The sequence below is a fragment of the Varanus komodoensis genome, unplaced genomic scaffold, assembly GCF_004798865.1.
Source record: "Varanus komodoensis strain SLA01 unplaced genomic scaffold, ASM479886v1 scaffold35, whole genome shotgun sequence".
In the NCBI taxonomy this organism is placed as follows: Eukaryota; Metazoa; Chordata; class Lepidosauria; order Squamata; family Varanidae; genus Varanus; species Varanus komodoensis.
The window spans coordinates 903,253-923,870 of NW_025335856.1; the positions used below are offsets into that span (position 1 = coordinate 903,253).

Genomic DNA, 20,618 nt, shown 5'->3' on the forward strand with positions numbered 1-20,618 from the left:
TTTACTGTAAATATGGCAGTGAGCCAACTAGGATCTATACCACTTATTTGCAAGCAACCCTACATAGTTAGTAGCCCACAGTCTTTACTATTGCCACGAACCACGAATACCAGTGAAAATTACTGGTGACACATTGACAACTTGAGATATATGCACTGTTGCACTTGTTCACCTGAGCTGCTGGTGAGCAAATATTAACAGGCTGCCCGCCTTTGTATGCTTAGCAGGAGGAATCAGATGCACAACTGGTGGTCCATGCACAATTCTCTCCCAGCTGTACATAGCTGTTTTGCAAATGAAGAACCCGCCATACCAAGTAGCTCATTAGCAAAATGGCAGCTTTTTGCACATGCAATCCTGGAATTGTGTAGTCCATGCTGATCACAGAATTCTGTTTTTCCTACAGAATATTTTTGTAGCATCCATAGCAATCCTATATTGCTGTTGTATTGTTTCCAAACTGTGTTTCAAGTGAAGGAGCACATATCCAGAGGCAACTCAGCTTGGCCCTCAGGTTGTGTTGCAGAAAGGGGGCTTTGCCGTTATAAGCCATGAAAGTTAATTGCTTATCAAAGCTGCACCTATATAGCTAATAGAATGCCTGGGATCTACCCAGATGAATCTGTAACTGGGCAAGTACCCCATAGGTGGAAGAGCTGCACCTATGGACACAATTGTACCATCTATTCAAGTTGTGGCTTGGTGTATCCTAGATGAATCTCCAGGGCTGGGGGAACTATGGGTGCACTTCATTCTGATTGCTTGAGAGGTGTGCCTTTTATTTGTTTTGGTGACATTCTGATCAATTGTTTGAAAGGGGCTTTGTGATGCAGCAACTGCTAGCAAGTTATGCTCGGCATGCTCAGTTCCACTCTGAAGTTAGATGGCTGCCAGTTCAATGTTTTTAATTCCGCTTGTTTCTGTTAGCATTCTGATGGTGAGGAAGAGGTAGCAGGTCTGCCAAGATAGGAATGGGGCAGTCTTGAAGGCTGAGGATCACTCTTACTGAGAAGGAAAGTCAGGAAAAGGGAAGAGATGCTATGCTGGAATTCTGTGCAGGTTTATTCTGAACTAGGCTATTCTCAACATACAGGGACACATCTATTCATTTGTATACAATGACTGAGCAAGCTTTTTTCTTTTTGCAAAACAGTGTAATCATTAACTTTTTAAAGCAAAGTAGATTCAGTGATCCAAAAACCAATTTAAGGCCAGTTAAAATTATTGCACATTGGCTCAAACACCACAAAGCCAGATTAGAAGCCTCGGCTGATGCCTTAGGAGACTGTTCCATGATCACTAACCATGTTGTATAAAATCACAATTTCTGCTTGCTTACAAGCAGCAAATAGTTATGGGTCAACTTACAGGATTTCTCTAGGAAAAAAGTTGTCACTTCATAAATAATACAGGGCCAGAACAATGTGGGAAGGACCCATGTACTCCTCCTATCCATCTGGATGTTGGCTTGAAAACCCAGGAACAGCATAGGTGCAGCTGGGCAAGTTTTAAGATCAAACAAGCTCAATTTATGACACAAACCTTCCAATTTTCCAGGCTTCCCACCTTGTGGTGCTTTAGCCAACATGAGTTACCTTGAACTTGGTCTTAAATTGGCAGTTTTTAAAAAATATTTGAACATAAACATCAATTCCATCAAATTGCTTATTTCCTGCGTTTTTTTCCAGTTCACCCCTTTAAGCTCTTTAGTATTGTTAACTTCAAAACAGGCATGGCTTTCAACTATAGACTAGTGCTTCCAGCTGGCTTAAGCTGCATGGAGGAAGCAGTGTTTAACATAGAAAAATATGTGAAAGGGCCATTTTAACTAAAATAAGACAGCCTTTGCTTTCAACACCATCTAAGCCCTTAGATAAGAATTACATATACCAGTATTTCAGTAAAAGAGCTTTGGGTTTTGTTTTTTAAGAACAAGTTTGCATTCACTCTATGCACTTGTGCATTATGTGCCTTCAATTGCAATCCTTTATACAAATTACCTGGAAGCAACATTTGACTCATATTTGTAGGACTGCTTTGTAAAGTCTAATATCCACATATTTTCCCCATCGTTATTTTATTCTGTCCAATCTTATGTGGATGTCCACTCAGAAATAATTCCAGTAGGATTCAGATGTGTAGGATTGCAACCTTCACCCAGTACATCAATGACTAATTTGTAATGCAAGAAAGGCCAGCTTTTTGTCCATACACACATAATGGGAAGCAAATTATTGGCTGGCTCATTGATGTATCACAACGTGTGTGTGTGTGCATACACATATAATAGGGGGTGGAGCTCCTGAATCTAGCATGGAACTCCTAAATTCACTAGCTAGAAGAGGATGAGTTTAGATGTGTTATGGTGCCCATGGGCACCAGGATGCATATGCAGTATTCACTCAGGTTGTGATGTCTCTGAACTTTTAAGTTCTGCACTGGACAGGGAGGGCTTCAACATCCTGGATCATCATTCAGGCTAGCAGAAACAATTATATAACTTGATATGGGCCAAAAAAATCAACTTATGCAGAAAGGTTTTTCCCCATCTTTTAAGTCCTGAGTATACATAATCCTGCTCATACTGTGGATTTACAGTAAATACAAGGCCACAAGAATTTCAGATTAAAACCTGGACATAACAACTTGACAAGTTTAGTTTTACCAAATAACGTTTATTCATTCAAGTTCTTAAAAATACTTTTCTGTTGTTGCATAAAACATCCTAATGTAAAAAATATTCAACGGCTTAGAAAAGGAAAAGAAGGCAGGAAAAGCAAAGCATGAAGAACAGTCCCCAAAACATTAGGACTCTATTTACAAAGCCTCGTTGCACAGAAAGTAAAAAGGGGACCACAGTCAGTGGGTAGTGTGTAGCCCCTGACAACCAGTACCGAGCCATCACACTTGTTCTTCTTGCTATGGCAACGGTGGGAGATGAAGGCCTGGGAACCCCAAGAGGATAAGTGAAGGTGCTAGCCCAGGAAGGCTAGATCTGTAACCACCTGGAGAAATCAGCTGCAGGGTGTGTGGAATGTCACAGGCATGGCCGACTCTTTGGCTCTTTGAGTGCTGCACCTGGGGGGAGGGGGTTGTTAAACGACTACAGATGTGCCTCATGTGCTCCTCAAGTCACAGATCATCCAAGGGGTGGCCCAAGCAATACTGAACAGTCCTTTAGGGGCACGGGAGGTCTTAGTCGTCATCTTCATCTCCTTCGTCATCTGCATCTCTTTTTCGCTTTTCACCTTTCCCACTTTCCTCTTCATCTGTACAATGACATGGGGGGAAAATGTAATGACTGTTCAAGGGGAGAGGCATAGCCCTATTGCCCTATACAAAGCCCCATAAAGAGATAAGTTTTGAGCAGGAGACTTCCAGAGCCACTTACTAGATGAGATCTAAGCTACCCAAGTTATAAAACAAAACTCTCCCAAAAATGGAGTGGATTATCAAAGATTGTTTAAGAAGCAGTGCAGAACAGTCCTTTTTGGCTTGTGATTGTCACTGACACCTTTTCAGGCTAAGCAATTAGCACATTTCCTGGTTCTACACATCAGGTAATTGCTTGCACAGCATTCATTCATTCACATCCCCAGGTGAAAAGAGACCAGTGAGGACCAAAGTACATCCTGTGGCTCCAAGGATTAGATAGCAAGTGGCTGATCAAAGGCACAGAAATTTACACCCCACAGACCAAAAAGATACAAAATACTAGAGCAACACATTATTGCAGTCTTTATTTGCACTTCCAATCTAAAATACAACTATCCCAATGCAAAGTATATATAGGGCAGTCCACATATAGAAGACCAGGCATAATGTGTGGAACTGCCCCATCCCTCAAATAGCTCCAGTACTATGTTCTTAACATCCCTGTGATAGCAGGGATAAGTTTTTGTAAGGTAAAAAACTATTACAATTCCATATAATTTAACAGTTGGGACTCAAGCCAAAGCCTGGAAAGAATGATTACCACCACTAGATTCCATTTCATTTTACCCACCCTCCTTGCTACCTACCCCAACCTTTTGGATGAGTTGGGCTATGCATCTTCGAAGTCTCTGCTGTCACCTTCCAGACCTGCCCTGCACATTGTCCCATTGGCATCCTAATCTTGTCATCCTGAAGTTAAAATTAAGGAGCTGTTACAAAACTTTAAACTTACCATCCTCCTCCTCTTCATCTTCCTCTTCTTCTTCTTCACCATCACGTCCAAACTCTTCCTCCTGAAAACACGCAAGACCACATTTGCCACTGAAATTTTAGTGTTTTCACTTCATATAGCATAGTCATGCTGGAAGGGCACTCAATTTCTGCTAGACAATGAAATTCACTATTTTATATAGTGAAAAACTGTACCGCAGTGAGTCAGACTCTTGTTATTTTAGTTGACACTTGCTACCAAGCTCCTGGCAGAAGCAGAGTGATGAAAAGCTCGCCAATCCAGAGCTGCAGATTTCATTATTTCAGTTGTCCTGCATCCCTGTTCCAGCTGCCAGCACAGCTCAGATAATACTCAGCACATTTTTGGAATTAGGAATTTCACCACCAAGGACAGCAGACAGGCCTAGTTATTCTTTTTCATACTTGGATGGTATGGCAAAAATGCTGTAACACTGAAAAAGCAAAAAAGAGGACATGCATTTAACCAACCTCTCCACTTAATTCATCTTCCTCATCTTCCCCTTCTTCTTCTCCTTCATCCTCATCCTCCTCATCAAACTCTTCCTCCTCACCATCTTCCTCCTCCTCCTCCTCCTCCTCCTCACCTTCTGAGAAAAGAAACAAGCATGAAAACTTTCCTTGAAATCAAGTTGTCCTAGGCATAGCCATTACAAAACATACAAAACCTACTCCCGGACACATTACTATGGAAACTCTTAGTACAGATAGCAGGTAAGCCCCTTTAATTTTACTCACTCTTTTGAAAATATAAAAGCAAAAGAATTGGGAAACTTCCATTCTCATAAGGGATAGTTCTCTGTTGGGAGGGGGCCAGCAGTAATGCCAGCAAGATCCACTATGACTGACCTCAACAAATTACATAACCCTGCCGAATGATGCTCCCTGCCAATCTTGCTGGGTTTCAAGCCAAATAGTGCAAATGACTGGGGAATGCAAAGTACAAGGGATAGGCCTATAATGTATACACAGTTACTACTGATCCGTCCTTATGACCAAATGTCCAATTGATCTAACACTTTCCCATTTCTTGTCCAAAGTTGTCCACTAAAGCCACTGAGAGTAATACACTCTCAGAAACAGCTCTGGCTGAAAGGAAGAATTTTACTACAAATGAAGTTCTCTCTGTGACCATACAGGGCTAAAAAATAACTCTGTCTTGTTCTGATATGTTCAGGAATCTGGTGAGGGTTTACAAATAGTTGCAACAGTCTTTCTCACCACAAAATGCTTTATGTTAAACTGACCGTTGGACACTACTCTGCATATAACTCACAGTGAGTGAGTGCAAGAAACTAGATATTAACACCTCTTCATTTACTGAGGCTTATGAAGCACTGCTGGGCATTAACATTACTCTGTAAGCCTCTCTCTGATGTCAAATAGCAATTGATTTTAGGCTAGCAGGAGAATGAGCCAAAGTTGGAATAAGTTGATGCTGCTGCCATAAATACACATTCTGGCTACATTTGTTGTGTAACAATTTGTTCATTCTTTAAGTTTAAATTTCTACTCGATACTACTGTCATTATTTCTTTACAGTGTGACTTAAGAGTGATTCTTCTCAATAACTGACTTCAGCCATTTTTTGTTTATTTGAGGTGTGGAGAACTAATCAGAAAGATGAGAATATACACCGAGCCACCTCAATCTTACCGTTATCATAGTTCTTCTACAGCTAAATTCCATCCCCAAATGAGCCTAATTTATTTATCAAATTTCTAACCCGTCTCATTAGCCATATGGCTCCCTGGGCAGGTTACAGAAATAAGATGTTCAAAGTTGGCAAAACGTTAGCCAGAGCCAGGAAACAGCCATTTTCAACTAGCCATTAAAACTGCTCAGCCTCACCTTCTTCATCTTCCTCATCAACCCCATCTACTTCAGCATCTGAATCAGAAGCTTCTTTATCTTCCCAATCATATCCATCCAGGTAGGTGAGCTGGGGGAGAAGCTTGAAGACACTCTCTCGGTAGTTATTTAAATTTGTTACCTCACAGTTGAACAGGTCAAGGCTCTTCAGAGAGTGCAATATTTTCTATGATCAAAACAAGTTCAAATTAGTACAGTGTAGACAAAACAACACTGGACAACTCTTACTAATTAATTTAAGATTTGTGTTAAAAGATCATTTTCAAGTGCCTGATTCACGTATTGTGAAGAAACTCATTGAAGCAATTATCTGTCTGAAACAGGAATAAAGTCATTGCAATCTGGTTCTCATTAGTTATCCTTGTTCAGTTATACTCTGTATTCCTGTAACATAAAGAGCTTGAACAGGTCATTCTCAACTTTAGGCCTTCATCCACAGTACAGGGTGATAATGATGTATACTATTGAAGTTATTTAAGGAAAGCTGAGATATGTACAGCCATTTTAAGCATATAAAGTCCTATATAAATATGGTTATTAAATATTACACAGCCATCATATGAAAATTTGGCATGAGTCTATACTTTCAATGGTTGTCTTGAGAACAACAGTGAAACAGATTAACAGTGTATTGGATTGATAATCACAGCTTTCACCATTTACTTCCTATAACATTTTCAAAGAAAATATTTTCAAAGACTGAGTTCAGACATAGGGGTTGGGCGTGGGTTGTTGTTGAACTATGAATTTGCTTAAACACAGGTTATTGTGTTGTCTGAACCTAGCTATGCTACGGAATCATGGGTTCTTAACTACGAACAATCCATGCAAAAAACCATGGTTTTTGTTGTGTTTTGTACTATGGGTTGTTCACCATGGTTTCTTATCTCAATTGGGTTCAGACAACATGATAAACCACATTTCAACAACTCACAGTTCAATCCACATGCAACCTTTTGACTCAATGATATTAATTTCACTTTAGTCAGAGCACTCAATATATACTTCCTATTTATAAGCCAATGTCACAAGAAATTGGAAACTAAGCCTCCTGCATCCAATGCAATCAAGTTGCAGTGACAATTTAAATGGAAGGAGATTTACCTGGAGACTACTCAGTCTTCACTTTCTGAACTCTGTGTGTAGAGAAACCGCATGTCAGAAAGGCTACATTGAACTGTTCTTTCTGACATGCTGCTTTTCTACATGAAGAGTCCCTTCCTTGGCTATAATCCTATATGCAGTTCCAATTCACATCAGTAAGACTTACTTCTGAGTAGGTACATTTGCACTTTTAGCACAACAGAGGGAACAATAACTGCCACTTTTATTCTTAAGTAGTACAGTCAAGGAAAAACTTCACCACTTGGTTCTAGATACTGTATAATCAGACTTAACCATTCTTTCCCCCCCTTTTTCGGAACTTAAATTTAAATGACTTAAGTCTAAGAGATTTTGGAAAATGCTTACAGGAATAAGGAACAACTAGTTTTCTTCAAAGAAATAAACTTCTTTTGTCAGATGTGGAATATAACTTGAGTCAGCATGCTATCACTGAGTTGTAATGCATACGAGCAGAACTTGCATTTCTATCTTAACTCATTTTACTAAATGGATTACATACCTATTTGGTTATTCGTAGCAAGTGATACAAATTACCAAATGGTTTAAGTGAGTTAAGAGCTATTGATTGAGCTACATTATAGTAGAATCAAAAAATTTAAATGCTGTAATTAACATGGTATTTTTGTAGACATACAATGCATAAAAGGAGACACAAAATGGAGTCTAGTTAGCCAGAAACACATTAGAATATGAACATAAAAACATAACAGCCATTAATACGTAAGGGCTTCAGAGCCAACCATCCCCTTTGCTCTTGCACCTGCAATTGATGCAGGCAGGGAAGCATATCCTCACTCATGGGCTTCTTTTGCAAATTATGTCAACAATTAGAGCACCAGTTATGAAATTTAATAGAAGCAGTACTGATTTGGACACACTTATTTAGTACCCATACAAATCTGACGGTGATGCAAACTATTTGTCTTTTCTGAGACTATAGAGGTTGAGCCAATCATTATATGACAGTATCTGACTTTGGACTCTTATTTGGACATCAGAAACATTATAGCTAGATAACCTATTAACATACCAATGGCTCCAAGGTACCAATATCCTTCAGCTTGTTTCCACTGAGATTTAGATGTGTGAGGTTAGGAAGTTTTTCTGCTAATACATCAAGACCTCCAGAAATTCTGTTGTCACTGAGCTCAAGCTACAAGAAAGAACACAAAAGAATGAAAAGATCAGCAACAGGATGTTTAGAATCCAACCCTTGGGAACTAAGAGCATTTGTAATTAAGTGTCCATTACAATAAAATCCTTTATAAAAACTGGCATGGAGATGGTCAAATTCTGTAGTCACTGAGGTGCAGCTGTGATACTGTCAAGGAACATTCCCAATTACACCATATAAACTTACATTTATCAAAGCATCAGCATGGGATGTAACCAAAGTGGCTCCAGCCTCACACAGAGTTAATGCCCATATCTGTATTAAAAATTTAGACCAGCATTCTACTTGCTTAACTGTCACAGTCCTCCCTAAAAAATCCCAAGAGCCACTCATTTTGAATGCTAAAAATCTGATTTTCCAGATGATGATGATCACTACTACACACTCTTTGTATCTCCCCCTTTTTCCTCTTGCAAGGAGCCCAAGGTACCTTACATAGTCCTCCTCTCACTTTTGTCCTCGCAACAATGACCCTGAGGTAGGTTGAGCTGAGAGTGACTGACCCAAAATCAGCTATTGAGTTTCATGGCAGAGTGGGGACTAGAACCCAGATCTCTCACATCTCCAGCCCAACGCTCTAACAACCATACTAGAGACCCCTTGCTTTCCTCATATAATTAGAGTTCTCAAAGTTTTTTGGGCAGAGGAAGGATTATTAAAACAGTTAAATAATGCAACCACATAAAGACAAAAAGAGAAAATGAACAAATGAAAAGAGATCTGAATATATTCACGTCAATACATGCAAACGGAAGTGTGTGGTGCCTTTAATGGGAGGGGGATGGAGAAAATGCAGCTTTCTAATAATTAAACATCAAGAGTATTGTCGATATTTTATAATAAGAATTAATTAAACAACAAAAATTCAATCCTGCAAATCTCTACTCAAATTTAATCCTACACATCCCTTACCAGGTATGATTAAGTACACAAAGGAGACAATGGCCTTGCTGGCTACTTGCTACCTCTATTACCAGAGGTGGGCTGCCTGCATACACCAGTTGCTGAGGAAGCTGGGCAGGTGGAACTCTTGTAGCCAACCTGCTTGAGGGAATCTGTGGGCAGCTGGCTTGCCACCACAGAAATGTGCTACTGCACTGGATGGACCACTGGTCTGATCCACCATGGCTTTTCTTATGTTCTTAAGGCTGCATGCAATCCTATACATTTGCACTTAGCCCTAAGCTTTAATCATGCTTAATTTTGAGTAGGCACATATAGGTGGCTGTTGTTATTACACTGCATCTATATTCCACCTTTAGGGCAGGTGGGTCTTATGTCTTGTCCATAGTTGTTCAGAGACAAAACACAATGATCCAAGTCCCTGAAGAACTGACTTCCTGAAATGAGGCCCAATGCCCCATGCTCAGTCTTTTTTTTACTGCAGCCTCATGATCAGGCATAAATACATAATTACTATTATTTTTTATTCAACTTTTCCCCAAACCATGTATCTGATGAAAAAACCTGAAAAGATTGATATCTTAAAATAAATTTAGGTTATCAGATTTGCTCCAATATGAAATTTCATATTTATCTGTTCTCATGCTCATACATGTAACAAATTCTAACCATGTTATCATTAGCATGTCTATTTGGAAGTTATCAACTCTGTACTGATGGAGCTTAATCATTATAAAGTGTACTTAGGAATGCAGCCTAAATTTCAAAGAATCTACACAGAAAACTTAAGTCACTATCTAAAGAATCTAGCACTTTCAAACTCCATGAATTTCAGCAAAATTAAGCATGTAATCCTCTCATTGAAATCTGAATATGATGGTACACTTAAATTTAAACAATGTGCTAATTACAGTGCTTGTTTTTATTCAGGTAGGTAACAAAATTCCTGATTATCTGTAAAGCTGAATCAGAGAAGTGTCTTAACTAAAAATTCTATTGCATCTGAAAACTAATGACTGAATTCAAAAGCCTTGCTTTTGCCAAGAACAACTTCAGAATCCCTACAATGATGTGTAAGGGACAAGTTCCAAAATAAAACAAAAAGTTTTTGTGGAAAAATGGCTGATGTTCTTTCCCTCATCCTGATAATTTTGTAAAAGAAAGAGGTGGGTGGGGGAGGCTGCCAATCCAGCTATTTTATGCCTCTATAATATTAACTGTTCAGTAACAATCTTTAGTCATTCTATCAGTGCTGGCAAGAACTTACCTGTCTGTGCTCCAAACCAAATAAAATCCATGTAAAATGAAAAGGAAGCAACGTATCTTTGCAAATTAAGTTATTTATTAGATTTATATTCCACTTTTTTGACTAGAACCTTCAAAGAGGCTTACAATATTTGCAAATGAATATACAAGCAAGAATAGCTTCAAAATGAAACTGAATAGCACAACCAACTCCTCTGGGGCAGGATGCAGCATCTGATATTCCTCCCCATGGGGCCACTGATGTCACTTGGCCCTGTAAGGAGGAGTTGGGAGGAGAGATCAAATCACTGGAGCAGGCCCTGATCCTCCCTTTGCCTGTTCTCTCTCATACTTGTATATAGAAACATTCTGTTCAATTTTTACCTCTTAAACAATTACTAGAACAGTACAATTAATGGAATATTTGCAGGAGTGACAATGAATAGCAGCCATGGGAGTGAAATCATCCTAGCCACAAAAAGCCAAGCACTACTACCCTTAGGTTTCTCAGCATTATTACAGTCTACCCATGTTTAATTTTCTTCCATAATTATCAGAGCAACATTGTTTTTAAATGGATCATCAGGCTAAATCTATGAAGACACTTCTTACAACTGTTAACATTTCTTGACTGCGAAGGGCAAACCTCAACCTCCTTTTTTATTTGCAGACAGTTTTGTCAGATATTTTATATGTTAATTAGACAATCACTGTAAACCAGCTTCATATAGTCTGGAATTGGCCCTGCAGAGAAAACTAAAAATCTTAGTTCGCCCACATTGTTTGCATAAAAATCAGGAGTTAGGCATGAAAGAAGGAACAAAAAGAAGGAACCACAGGAATATCTAGTTGAAATTTAAGTTGGCATTGTTATCATGTATCAATTCTATCTCTGATATAATGAACCTGGTATACTTGCACCAGCACTGTGAGAAAAGACAGGAAACAAGCCTACCCTTAAGTCTCAAGCACTTATAAATAGCTTACAAAACAACCAGTTTAAGGAACTAAGGACACTGAAAATGCACTTAGCTAAAAGAACCATTGGGCTTTTGTTAGGGAAAACAGCAGTAAGAGAATTTGCAACAGAGGACTTGCTTTTAGATTCATCTTTATGGAAATGCAAATGAGCAAAGCTTTGCAGAGATCCAGAAATGTCCCATCTCTCCTTTCAATAAAGTTGTAAAATTTCCAGACAATTTTATATTTTTGTATCATGGGGGAAAGCCATGTTTATTCCCTAAGGGGGGGAGTTGGGGGGAACAGACAATTTGGGGAAGTCTAAACTATTTTCTAATCCAAAACTAGTCAAATATTTCAATGTTTCAAAACGAAAAGCCCTTGGAGGGATGGCTTATTCAGTTTATAAGTTTATTCAGTTTATATTCAAAGTCCTAAGGGCAGCATACATAACAAAAGCAAATCTAATTAAACCATATCTCCTTTCTAGGCTTTGAAGAATAGACAAGGCCTTACCTTTTTCAATTTGGGGAGTTTAGGTAGATTCAGGACAGAGGTCAGTCCAACATTTATTAAGCTGAGAAACTCCAAGTTGACAAACGCTCCGGACAGTCCCTCAATTTTGCCTTCATCCGATCTGCAGTTGTCAAGAACAAGCTCTTGGACCTAAAGCAAGATACACACATAAATACAATTCCTTTAAAAGCAACAGCAAGTAGCATTTCCATGTAGAAAGTACTGTTCCTAGCAAAATGCAATACAAGCATGCATTCTTCTGCTGCTACACAATTATTTATTTTGATTTATAGCCTACGCAATCACAAGAACTTGGATCACAAAACACCAGCTACTGATGAATCACTACAACCCTTGACCACCAAGCACTAAGTTGAATAAAAAAGGTCTCACACTGCTTCCAAATGCCAACTCAACTTGCAACTTTGGTGGCAAAGGATTTCAGGATTTAAAGACAGCTATTAAGAGGCAGGCTGGATTTGATTTAAATCAAATCAATTTAAATCACTAGTCAGTAAGACTAGATTTAAATCATGGTTTACTACAGAATTCGCACACATGCCTGCCTTACCCGTAAGTAGAGGAACTCACAAAAATATTTCCAAACTGGGTCTCTTTTACAGTCTGTTGCCATTATAGGTTTTCTCCTCCAGGGAAAGAATATGATAAACCTCAGGTTATACACAAAAAGATCCAAAGAATAGGGGAGTATTCTGCTCAAAAGAGTTCATTTTCACTTTCTACTGCTCATCCCTTCCTCCTCCCACTTAAGTTCTTGTGCAGATCTATTCCACTCCCAACAATCTTCTTCTATTCATTGAATTTTTTGAAACTTAGCACTTAAGAAATAAGGGGATGATTCTGTGTACATAGATTTGCAAAGATACAATGGGATTAAGATCTTTCTCCACTCTGCATGTTTATTTTATGATATGTTTGCTCTGAAGAAGAGGCATGTGATCTCTGCAGACACAAATTCACAGATCTGAGAACTGTAAAACCAAGCATCTGTGATCATATCTTCTAGACAGAAAAATTGCCCAATGATTTTACAAAAATCTCTGGGAAAACTTGACATTGTCAATGGATCAATGGAAATCGCTTACCAACAAATTTAAACATTACATGAATATATAGCCTCATACTACATAATTAAAAACTAATCATAAGTAAAAACCTTATTTCATGATGAATAATCTTTGGATTACTATTTTAAACAGTAAAATTTGTACTTAGATCATTTTTCTTCAAAAAAAATTTATTTTTTAAAAAATCCAACCCTAATTCACCAAGCTGGTGGCTGAAAGTTGTATCTGTACAGAGAAAGGATAGGAAAAACACTGTATGATATATGACAATCTGTGCAAAATAGACAAAGCAATTTGCTCAAGGTCATTCCAAGATTGCACCAGAATACGAAACCCAGGGTAAAGTTTAATGCTTTATGTAGGATTACACTTGATTATAGTTTTGATATGGAAAATGACAATATTCCTATCTTTTAGAATATTCTTTACACTGCAAGTAGCAGAATAATGGGTTACTTTGTGGCACTTTACCAAAAAAATTTTGAGAAACAGTGAATATACTGTCTGTGTAAAAAGTAGCAACTCTGACATGTTTTAAAAGATACAATACCTCAATGATGAGAACACACAAATGCATACAAACCAATCTCACTGTACTCAGAAAATTCCAGCAAGCTGCTTCATCTATTAATTCTGACAGTTCCTACAAGCACCCAGAGAGCTGAAGTACAGTCCTACCCACAACATCACCACTTGCCTAGGCTCCCTTGACAGCATCACCTAGCTTCTTTGCATAGGACAGATGAGGAACAAGGACACTGACAAAGCTTTCCTTAGCTGTAACTTCCTTGTTCCTCCCCTTTGCTGCCTAAAGGAGCCAAGAAATGCCAAAAAATGCAAGCAGGGAAGCTTTAGAGAGAAGGTTGCAAGAGGGTTCTATGGGTTCTTGCAACAACTACAGCTAGCTCACAGTGTCCTGTATGAACTAACCAGAAAACAACACTGTACTATTTTTTAAAATATTCAAATAGTATTTCCAAGATCACAAGGAAAAGGTGCTACATTCAAGGACATGTACTGGCTGAAACCATGCTGTCTTAAAAGCTGAAATGCTCCCACTCTGGGGAATCAAATTAGTGCAATATTGTTATGTATATCCAGTGAACTTGGCTGGAAGCATTGGGAAAAAGGTACATCCAGCAAATAACACAAAAATCTGGTTTGCTCATCTGATCATTTCCACAAGAGACTGATTTAAACAAATCATTCAGGGCTTAGCAGCTTCCTGTCTGAAGGAAGAGGAAGATTTACTCAAGCAAACTTGTCATGAAGATACCATGCATAGTATCCAATGTAAGGTCTATGTAAAGTATCTCTATTAACACAATGAGAGTTAAGTTAATTGTAACAAACTCCCAGTCATTTCAAAAGGTCTACTTTATGCAGGAATGACATTGGATACTCCCCAATGTCCTAAATAAGAAAGGGGAAGTTATAGGACTTCATTAGCAAGATTACTATTACAAACAAACAAAATTCACCCAACTCTGAAGTGGAGGCATTTTGGGGTACTGGGAAAATCAGTTTCTGCCAGCCCCATTATTTACACATTTATCTGATTCCAGCCACCTCAATGCCTATAATTCCAATGGATTACTGTAAAAATGGACAGGATCTTACACTGCCTAAGTTACCAGTCATTCCTTCAAATACCAATTTCAGTCTCTCCACACAGAGTCGTAACATAAGAAAGGCATTAGTATACTTGGGATAATCCCAAGATTTGCAGATGCTCAAAAATCTTTCCCCCACCAAAAACTTGAGGGAGAAAACAGCCCTAGAAAACAGCCCCATAATAAACTCAATACCACAGAATACTGAGATACTGAGAAGAAAAAAGAATGGGGCAGCTAGGGAGAGAAAAGTTGAGACACATATTTAGAGTTATAAAAAGAACCAATACATTTTCTGAATAGTGATAACTTATTTGCTGATCCACACTGAGAAGCTACCATCAAAATGTTCTCAGCAGGGACGCAAAGGACAACTGCCTAGAGATATCAATGCAGACACTGAATATAGCTGGAATTGAGCACAACTATGTTCTGCCCATCTAGCGTAAAGAAGGACAAAAAAGCAGGACAAGACAATGAAGACTGGCTAAACTTGATAGTCACAGAAAATGTATTTATTTGGTGAGTGTGTATTGTGGAGGGAGACTGGAGTGGCTAGAATTCTGAAGCACTCCATACTGTAACAATTTTGTTGTGAGGCCCCACTTGTCACACTAGATTTGTATACCTTTTTGAAAGTCAGACATATTTTTATTAAGCACCATCAGTATATATGGCACTTGATAGAACATAAAAACTCCCTATAAAACAGCCTACAGTCTACCTTTTAACACAGTAAGTGAGACAATACTGAGGAGGATAGGTCCTGTTCTGAGGTATTCTTAGGAATAGAATAGCTACTTGTATACAAAGATTTTCATTACAGGAACTTGAATATGGATATAAATATGGTTTGCAGTACATCAGCAAGGTTTACTGATTTTCAATAGTGAAAAATAGCAAGTAAAATTACAAGTCAAAAATTGCTGCCATTTCTGATCTTGTGCTAATTATTCTTTGTTTCAGTGTTCCTAATCTGTAACACAGGACCATTACTTGCTTACTTTTGAAAATGTCTTTATCAGTTTTGTCAGGCAGTTTTGTAATCTTACATTAGTATCCCTGAAGTAAACTAAAGCTTCTGGAAGATACCAGATTGAAAAGGGCTGACCTACAACACTGTACCTTGTCTGAATGCTAGGTTTAGTCAAGAAATCTAAAAATTAAAAAGTCATGCTGGATCAAACCACAAGTCCATCCAGTCCAGCACACAGTGTCTTGAGACAACATATAGCTATCAGGACTATTAGTAAATGGTAGCCTTATTCTTATTCATCCTCTTTAAAAGCCATCCAAACTGATGGCCATACTACATATTGTGGTAGTGAATGCCATAGTTTATCTAAATGCTGTGTGAACTTCCTTTTATTTGTCTTGAAATCCCCACCAATCGGCTTCATGATATGACCCGTTTCAGTTATTATGAGAAAAATTACTCTTCCTATCCATATTCTCCACATCATCCATAAGTTTGAACACCTGTATGATATTTGCTCTTCTTCGCTGTTTTTCTAAGATGACTAGGCCAGACTTTGTAATCTTTCCTCATATAGGAGTTACTCCAGCTGTGTTTCAAAGCTCAAACCCTATTTTGGGACCTTTAAAAGCACAATGAATTAATTCTTGGGCTGCAATCCTACACCAACTGATACTAACTTATTATGTATTCCAGCTATTTGTTACCAGGTCAGACAACAATCTCAAGCAACCACACTCACTGCATATGCAAAAGTGAAGAAAAAATGCCCCAAATGGGAGGGTGTGCTGGGGAGTTTATCTTTTCATGCCAAACCTAGAACTACCCATGAGGTGGTGGAAAGTAGAGATACATTTGCCAAGGGCTGGCTGGTATCGCAACAGAATATACACACCAGCAGATAATTTTGCAATGAATTCCAAAGAACCAGAAAGTGAGTTATAGAGATAAAAGCACCATATAACATTGGCTTGCTACCCTTGTTACTATAAGAAGACAAATCTAAACCATCACTAAATATATTTGTAGAATTAGCTGCGCTTTTGTCATCAGTATTTTAATTTGTTGTATCAAATAGGAAAGGTCAATTTGTCTCATATTCTTTCTCCCTGCCAAGAAATTTTAATTGAGCCAGAATAAGTCCACCTGCTTACTTGACAAGCCCAATTATTTTCTGAAAATAGTGTTCCAAATCATTTTGAACAGTAGTTAATACTAAGGAAGGCAATAAAACTGTGTAAAACTCTACGTTACCCCATGATGAACTGTTATGTCACCAAATAGATTGCTCAGCACATCCTGATGAGTTTCTTAACAGTATTTTTAAAGTTCAAATATAACATGGTAATATTAATTATATTTATATCCCACCTTTTTTCCTTCCAAGGAAACCAATGCAGCTTACATAGTAGAATCAGAAGAAAACTGATCAGTTCTAACACAGAGAACACAGGCTGCCCTTTGCTGCTGACCCTCAACAAGCATATTACATTAATCTTTATACTCACTGCCTACCAAAATGATGTGTCAGTTGTGTAGATCATAGAATTTTAAATGTAGTTCTAGTTCTCAGGCCTAATCAACACACACAGAAATAACCTTCTAGATAATACTCTTAGCCACCCAAGAGTAAAATATTCTTTATTTTTCAAATTCCAGAAATAGTTATGCAGCTTGAACAACTTTTTTCTTACATTTCCATGATCTTACCCAAGGCAGCAGTACTAATTTATCTTGTCTCCTCCTTATCCCTCCATATCCAAACTGTTAATACAAATCCCACAGATCTTTGAGTAATATGCTTTAGAGGCTATGGAAATGAAGCTGTGGTTGGTTTTTGGAATGTGCAACTGGTACAAGACAAGCAACAGAAGCACATTACAACAGTGCTTCAGTGCCTGTTTCCTAGTTATTTCCAAGGCACATGCATCAGATTTAGATACCACTCAGGTGCCTGAGGCCCTTTCCAGATCCAACTATTGGCATAATTTCCCTCCCTCAACCAGTGATTAAGGAAGATAATGAGAAAACGTTGCAGTTATTTATTTTTTTTACCCTTTGCTAGCTGTTTAGTTTACAGAACATCCAAGCACTGTACTGTGTTATTAAAACATTGTTGGCACTCCCAGGGGTTACTCCCAGCAGTGATTATACTGCTGAACCAGGAAATGCAACAGGAAGCAGCTCCATTATTGTGGGAGGTAATGTAGGGCATCAATACTGCAGAACAGTGGCAGTGCCCAGGTATTACCCACTGATTTTTGCCACTCATGTGGATAGTAACTTATATGCAAAGCTCTTCTGTAATGAAGTAACACTGCTAGTAAAGAACAGTGTCAAAAATAAGTTGGCAAACCATCTTCAGGTTAATATTTTCATATTCAAGAAGCCACTGTCCTTTTAATGAATATGAAGGTAGTATAGCAGCATTTCAATCATAAGTTTCATGAAAAGTCCATCCTTCAAGAAATGGTAGTAAACAAGGACTCCACAGCCTCCTGAAGTTGTGCAAGCCCAAGGGCTGTCAACTAAGCAAAATATTAAATTATTCCCAGCAAGGAATTGTATGCTTTCAAAAGGCCTGAAATCTGTCTGGAACAGGTATGAGTGCGAGAGAGGGAGAATGGAGTAATAAATGTGCAGTATCTCCCAAAATGGAGGAGCTCAACTGGATGAAACTGTTTCTTCTTTTCAAACTTTGCAAGAATTCATAGAAAAAAACCCATCATGTTCATTCCTTGGGCATACCAATTCTCCCTGAGGGAGATGCAGTGCTGACTTTTCTTTTTTCAAGCATACATTTATAATGCTGAAAACACCTAAAAATGTAAAGCAGGAATAAGTTGACTACTCATGAAACTGACTGGGGTTTCCCTGGTGTGCCTATTTGTTCCAGTATCTTTAACAGCATTCAAACTCCCACCTCAAATAATAATAATTTAAAAATTAAAAAGATATATCTTATTGTGGTACAGAGATAAAATGATAAAAACTATAATCACAAATGGCGAGTTTTCTGTTACAATAAGGGAAGAATAATTCTAAAAAAAAGAAATATCACAACTCAAGAGCTGAGATCGGATATGGAGCCCCCTCCAGAGTGTAAAATGCATGGGAAACCTAGCTCTGCTGCCACTTGGTGTGTGATGAAGCCATCAAGGCCATTACCTCAGAAACATGTGCTGCTCCAAACAGGAGACTTAAGCCGATTTAAAATTGATGCTTCAAGTCCTGCACTTAAGTAAGGGTTGGAGTAGATGGCCTTATACACTCCTTCCAACTCTTCTGTAATTCTATGATTCTAAGAACGAACTTAATTAAGCCTGATAAAATATCGGAGGGGGAAGGGGTTCCCCAAAAAAGTCCCATCTTCTCATGCTTTTAAATGCATTTAAATCCCCCGTTTCCAGTTTTATTTCCCATTACGCTGTTTAACATGCTTTTGTTTTTCACTTCGCCATTTCTTTTGAAATCACCTTGAGGGTTTTTAAAGTCGAAAGACGCACTAGAAAGCCCTTTAAAATAAACGAGCAACCTCCTTGAAATCACTCGGGCTTTAAAAGTGCTTAACTTTGGCTCGATTTGTGCCCTTAGTTTGCTTCTGAAGCAGACGGGTGGGGGGGTAGGGCAGGCGAAAGAAAGAGGCAAGTTTTTGGCGGGAATGCGAGCGGCTCCGATATGGTGGGAGAGAAGAGGAAGCCGGCGCGCGCGCCCGCCCGCCTGCTCGCCCTCCGCAGCTGTCGCCCGCTTGAGGAGGGAGGGGCGAGTAGGCCTCGGCGCGCGCGCAGGCCGAGAGCGGCGAGCGCGTGTGTGGCGGGAGAGTGCGCGCCCTTTATGCAGCTGTTGCCCGTTTAAGACGGCGAGAAGGGTGCGCCAAACGCGCGCTACTGGCTGAGAAAAGGACGGACGCGGCGGCTGTCGCGCGCACGCGAGGCACCAACTGCCTCTGCAGGCAGCCCACGCTCTCGCAGTAGAGACGCAGCAGCGGAACAACATGGCGGCCGCCGACTCTCCTCAGCCAGCCAGCCGCTCGCGCGCTCGCTCACACACGCCTGCTCTGTCTTCCCTCCTCAGTAGCTGGCTACGATCGCACTCCTTATCCGCCATCCCCTCAGAGCTCGCATTAAGCCGCGCTCGCTCTCCCCCGGCTGGCGTGGCTGTACTGTGAAGGTAATGGTGGCGGCGGCAATGGTGTTCGCGTTCCTCCTCCTCCCCAGCTTCCCGCTTTCCCACCCATGCTTACATCCGGCGGGGTCCGGTTCCTTAGTTCCAAGTGGATCCGGTTCTTCATGTCCATGGCGGCGGCGTGAGGTGGAGGAATGAGCGGAACGGGCCCGGATTCAGGCCCTGTGCGCACGGCGCCGAGTTAACTCGCAGGGCAGCAGTTGAGGGGGAGTGGCAGGCAGGAGGAGGAGGAGAGGGCGGGAGCGCTCGGCGCCTCCTTCGCAAGCCGTCGCGGCTGCAGTTAAACTGGCAACGAGGCCTCGCCTGAGCTGAACCGAGCCCGATCGCCCGACTGACTGGCTGACCGACTGACCGCCAGGGGGCGCGGCGCTGAAAAGAGACTCCCCGGAACTTCCTCATCGTGGCCACTCCCCTCCGCGCTGGCGAGCGGCGTGGCCCGCGTCGAAAATGGGGCTCCCGCAGGACGGCCCCGCTCGCCTCGCAGACGCGGTCCTCGTTGCTCACGCACTTACCTCATCGGCAGTTCCCAGCACATGCTGGATGGCTCTTGTTTTGCACAAGTGGTCTTCCCCTCCGCCATTCCCCGGGCATCCACCTTCGGCAGGACGTAATGGAAGATTTATGCTTCCATTAAGGTCTGCAAACTTGGGACCCATCAAGCTAGATTCCCCCCTCCCCGAGCAAGTGTAGTGACGCTCCTGCTTCACTGTGGCTGCCCCAGGGATGGCAATCAAGGTGTGGTGTGGCTTTGGCCAGACTGATGGAAGCTTCAGTGC

The 20,618-nt window shown here is 40.1% G+C and overlaps 1 protein-coding gene across 2 annotated transcripts; it reads right to left on the reverse strand.

The window, feature by feature from the left end:
• Positions 1 to 2,654: 2,654 nt before the first annotated feature.
• ANP32B (acidic nuclear phosphoprotein 32 family member B) lies at positions 2,655 to 20,151 on the reverse strand. 2 transcript variants are annotated; one of them, XM_044439682.1, is made up of 7 exons: positions 19,901 to 20,151; positions 11,981 to 12,130; positions 8,213 to 8,335; positions 6,037 to 6,223; positions 4,657 to 4,772; positions 4,169 to 4,229; positions 2,655 to 3,269 (listed from the first exon to the last, which is right to left on the reverse strand). In XM_044439682.1, exons 1-7 carry the CDS (start codon positions 19,952 to 19,954, stop codon positions 3,196 to 3,198), a joined length of 765 nt encoding a protein of 254 aa, XP_044295617.1. In that variant the 5' UTR covers positions 19,955 to 20,151; the 3' UTR covers positions 2,655 to 3,195. The 2 variants fall into 2 exon arrangements, with proteins under 2 accessions (XP_044295617.1, XP_044295616.1); XM_044439681.1 differs by having other exon boundaries at positions 4,657 to 4,775.
• Positions 20,152 to 20,618: the final 467 nt, after the last annotated feature.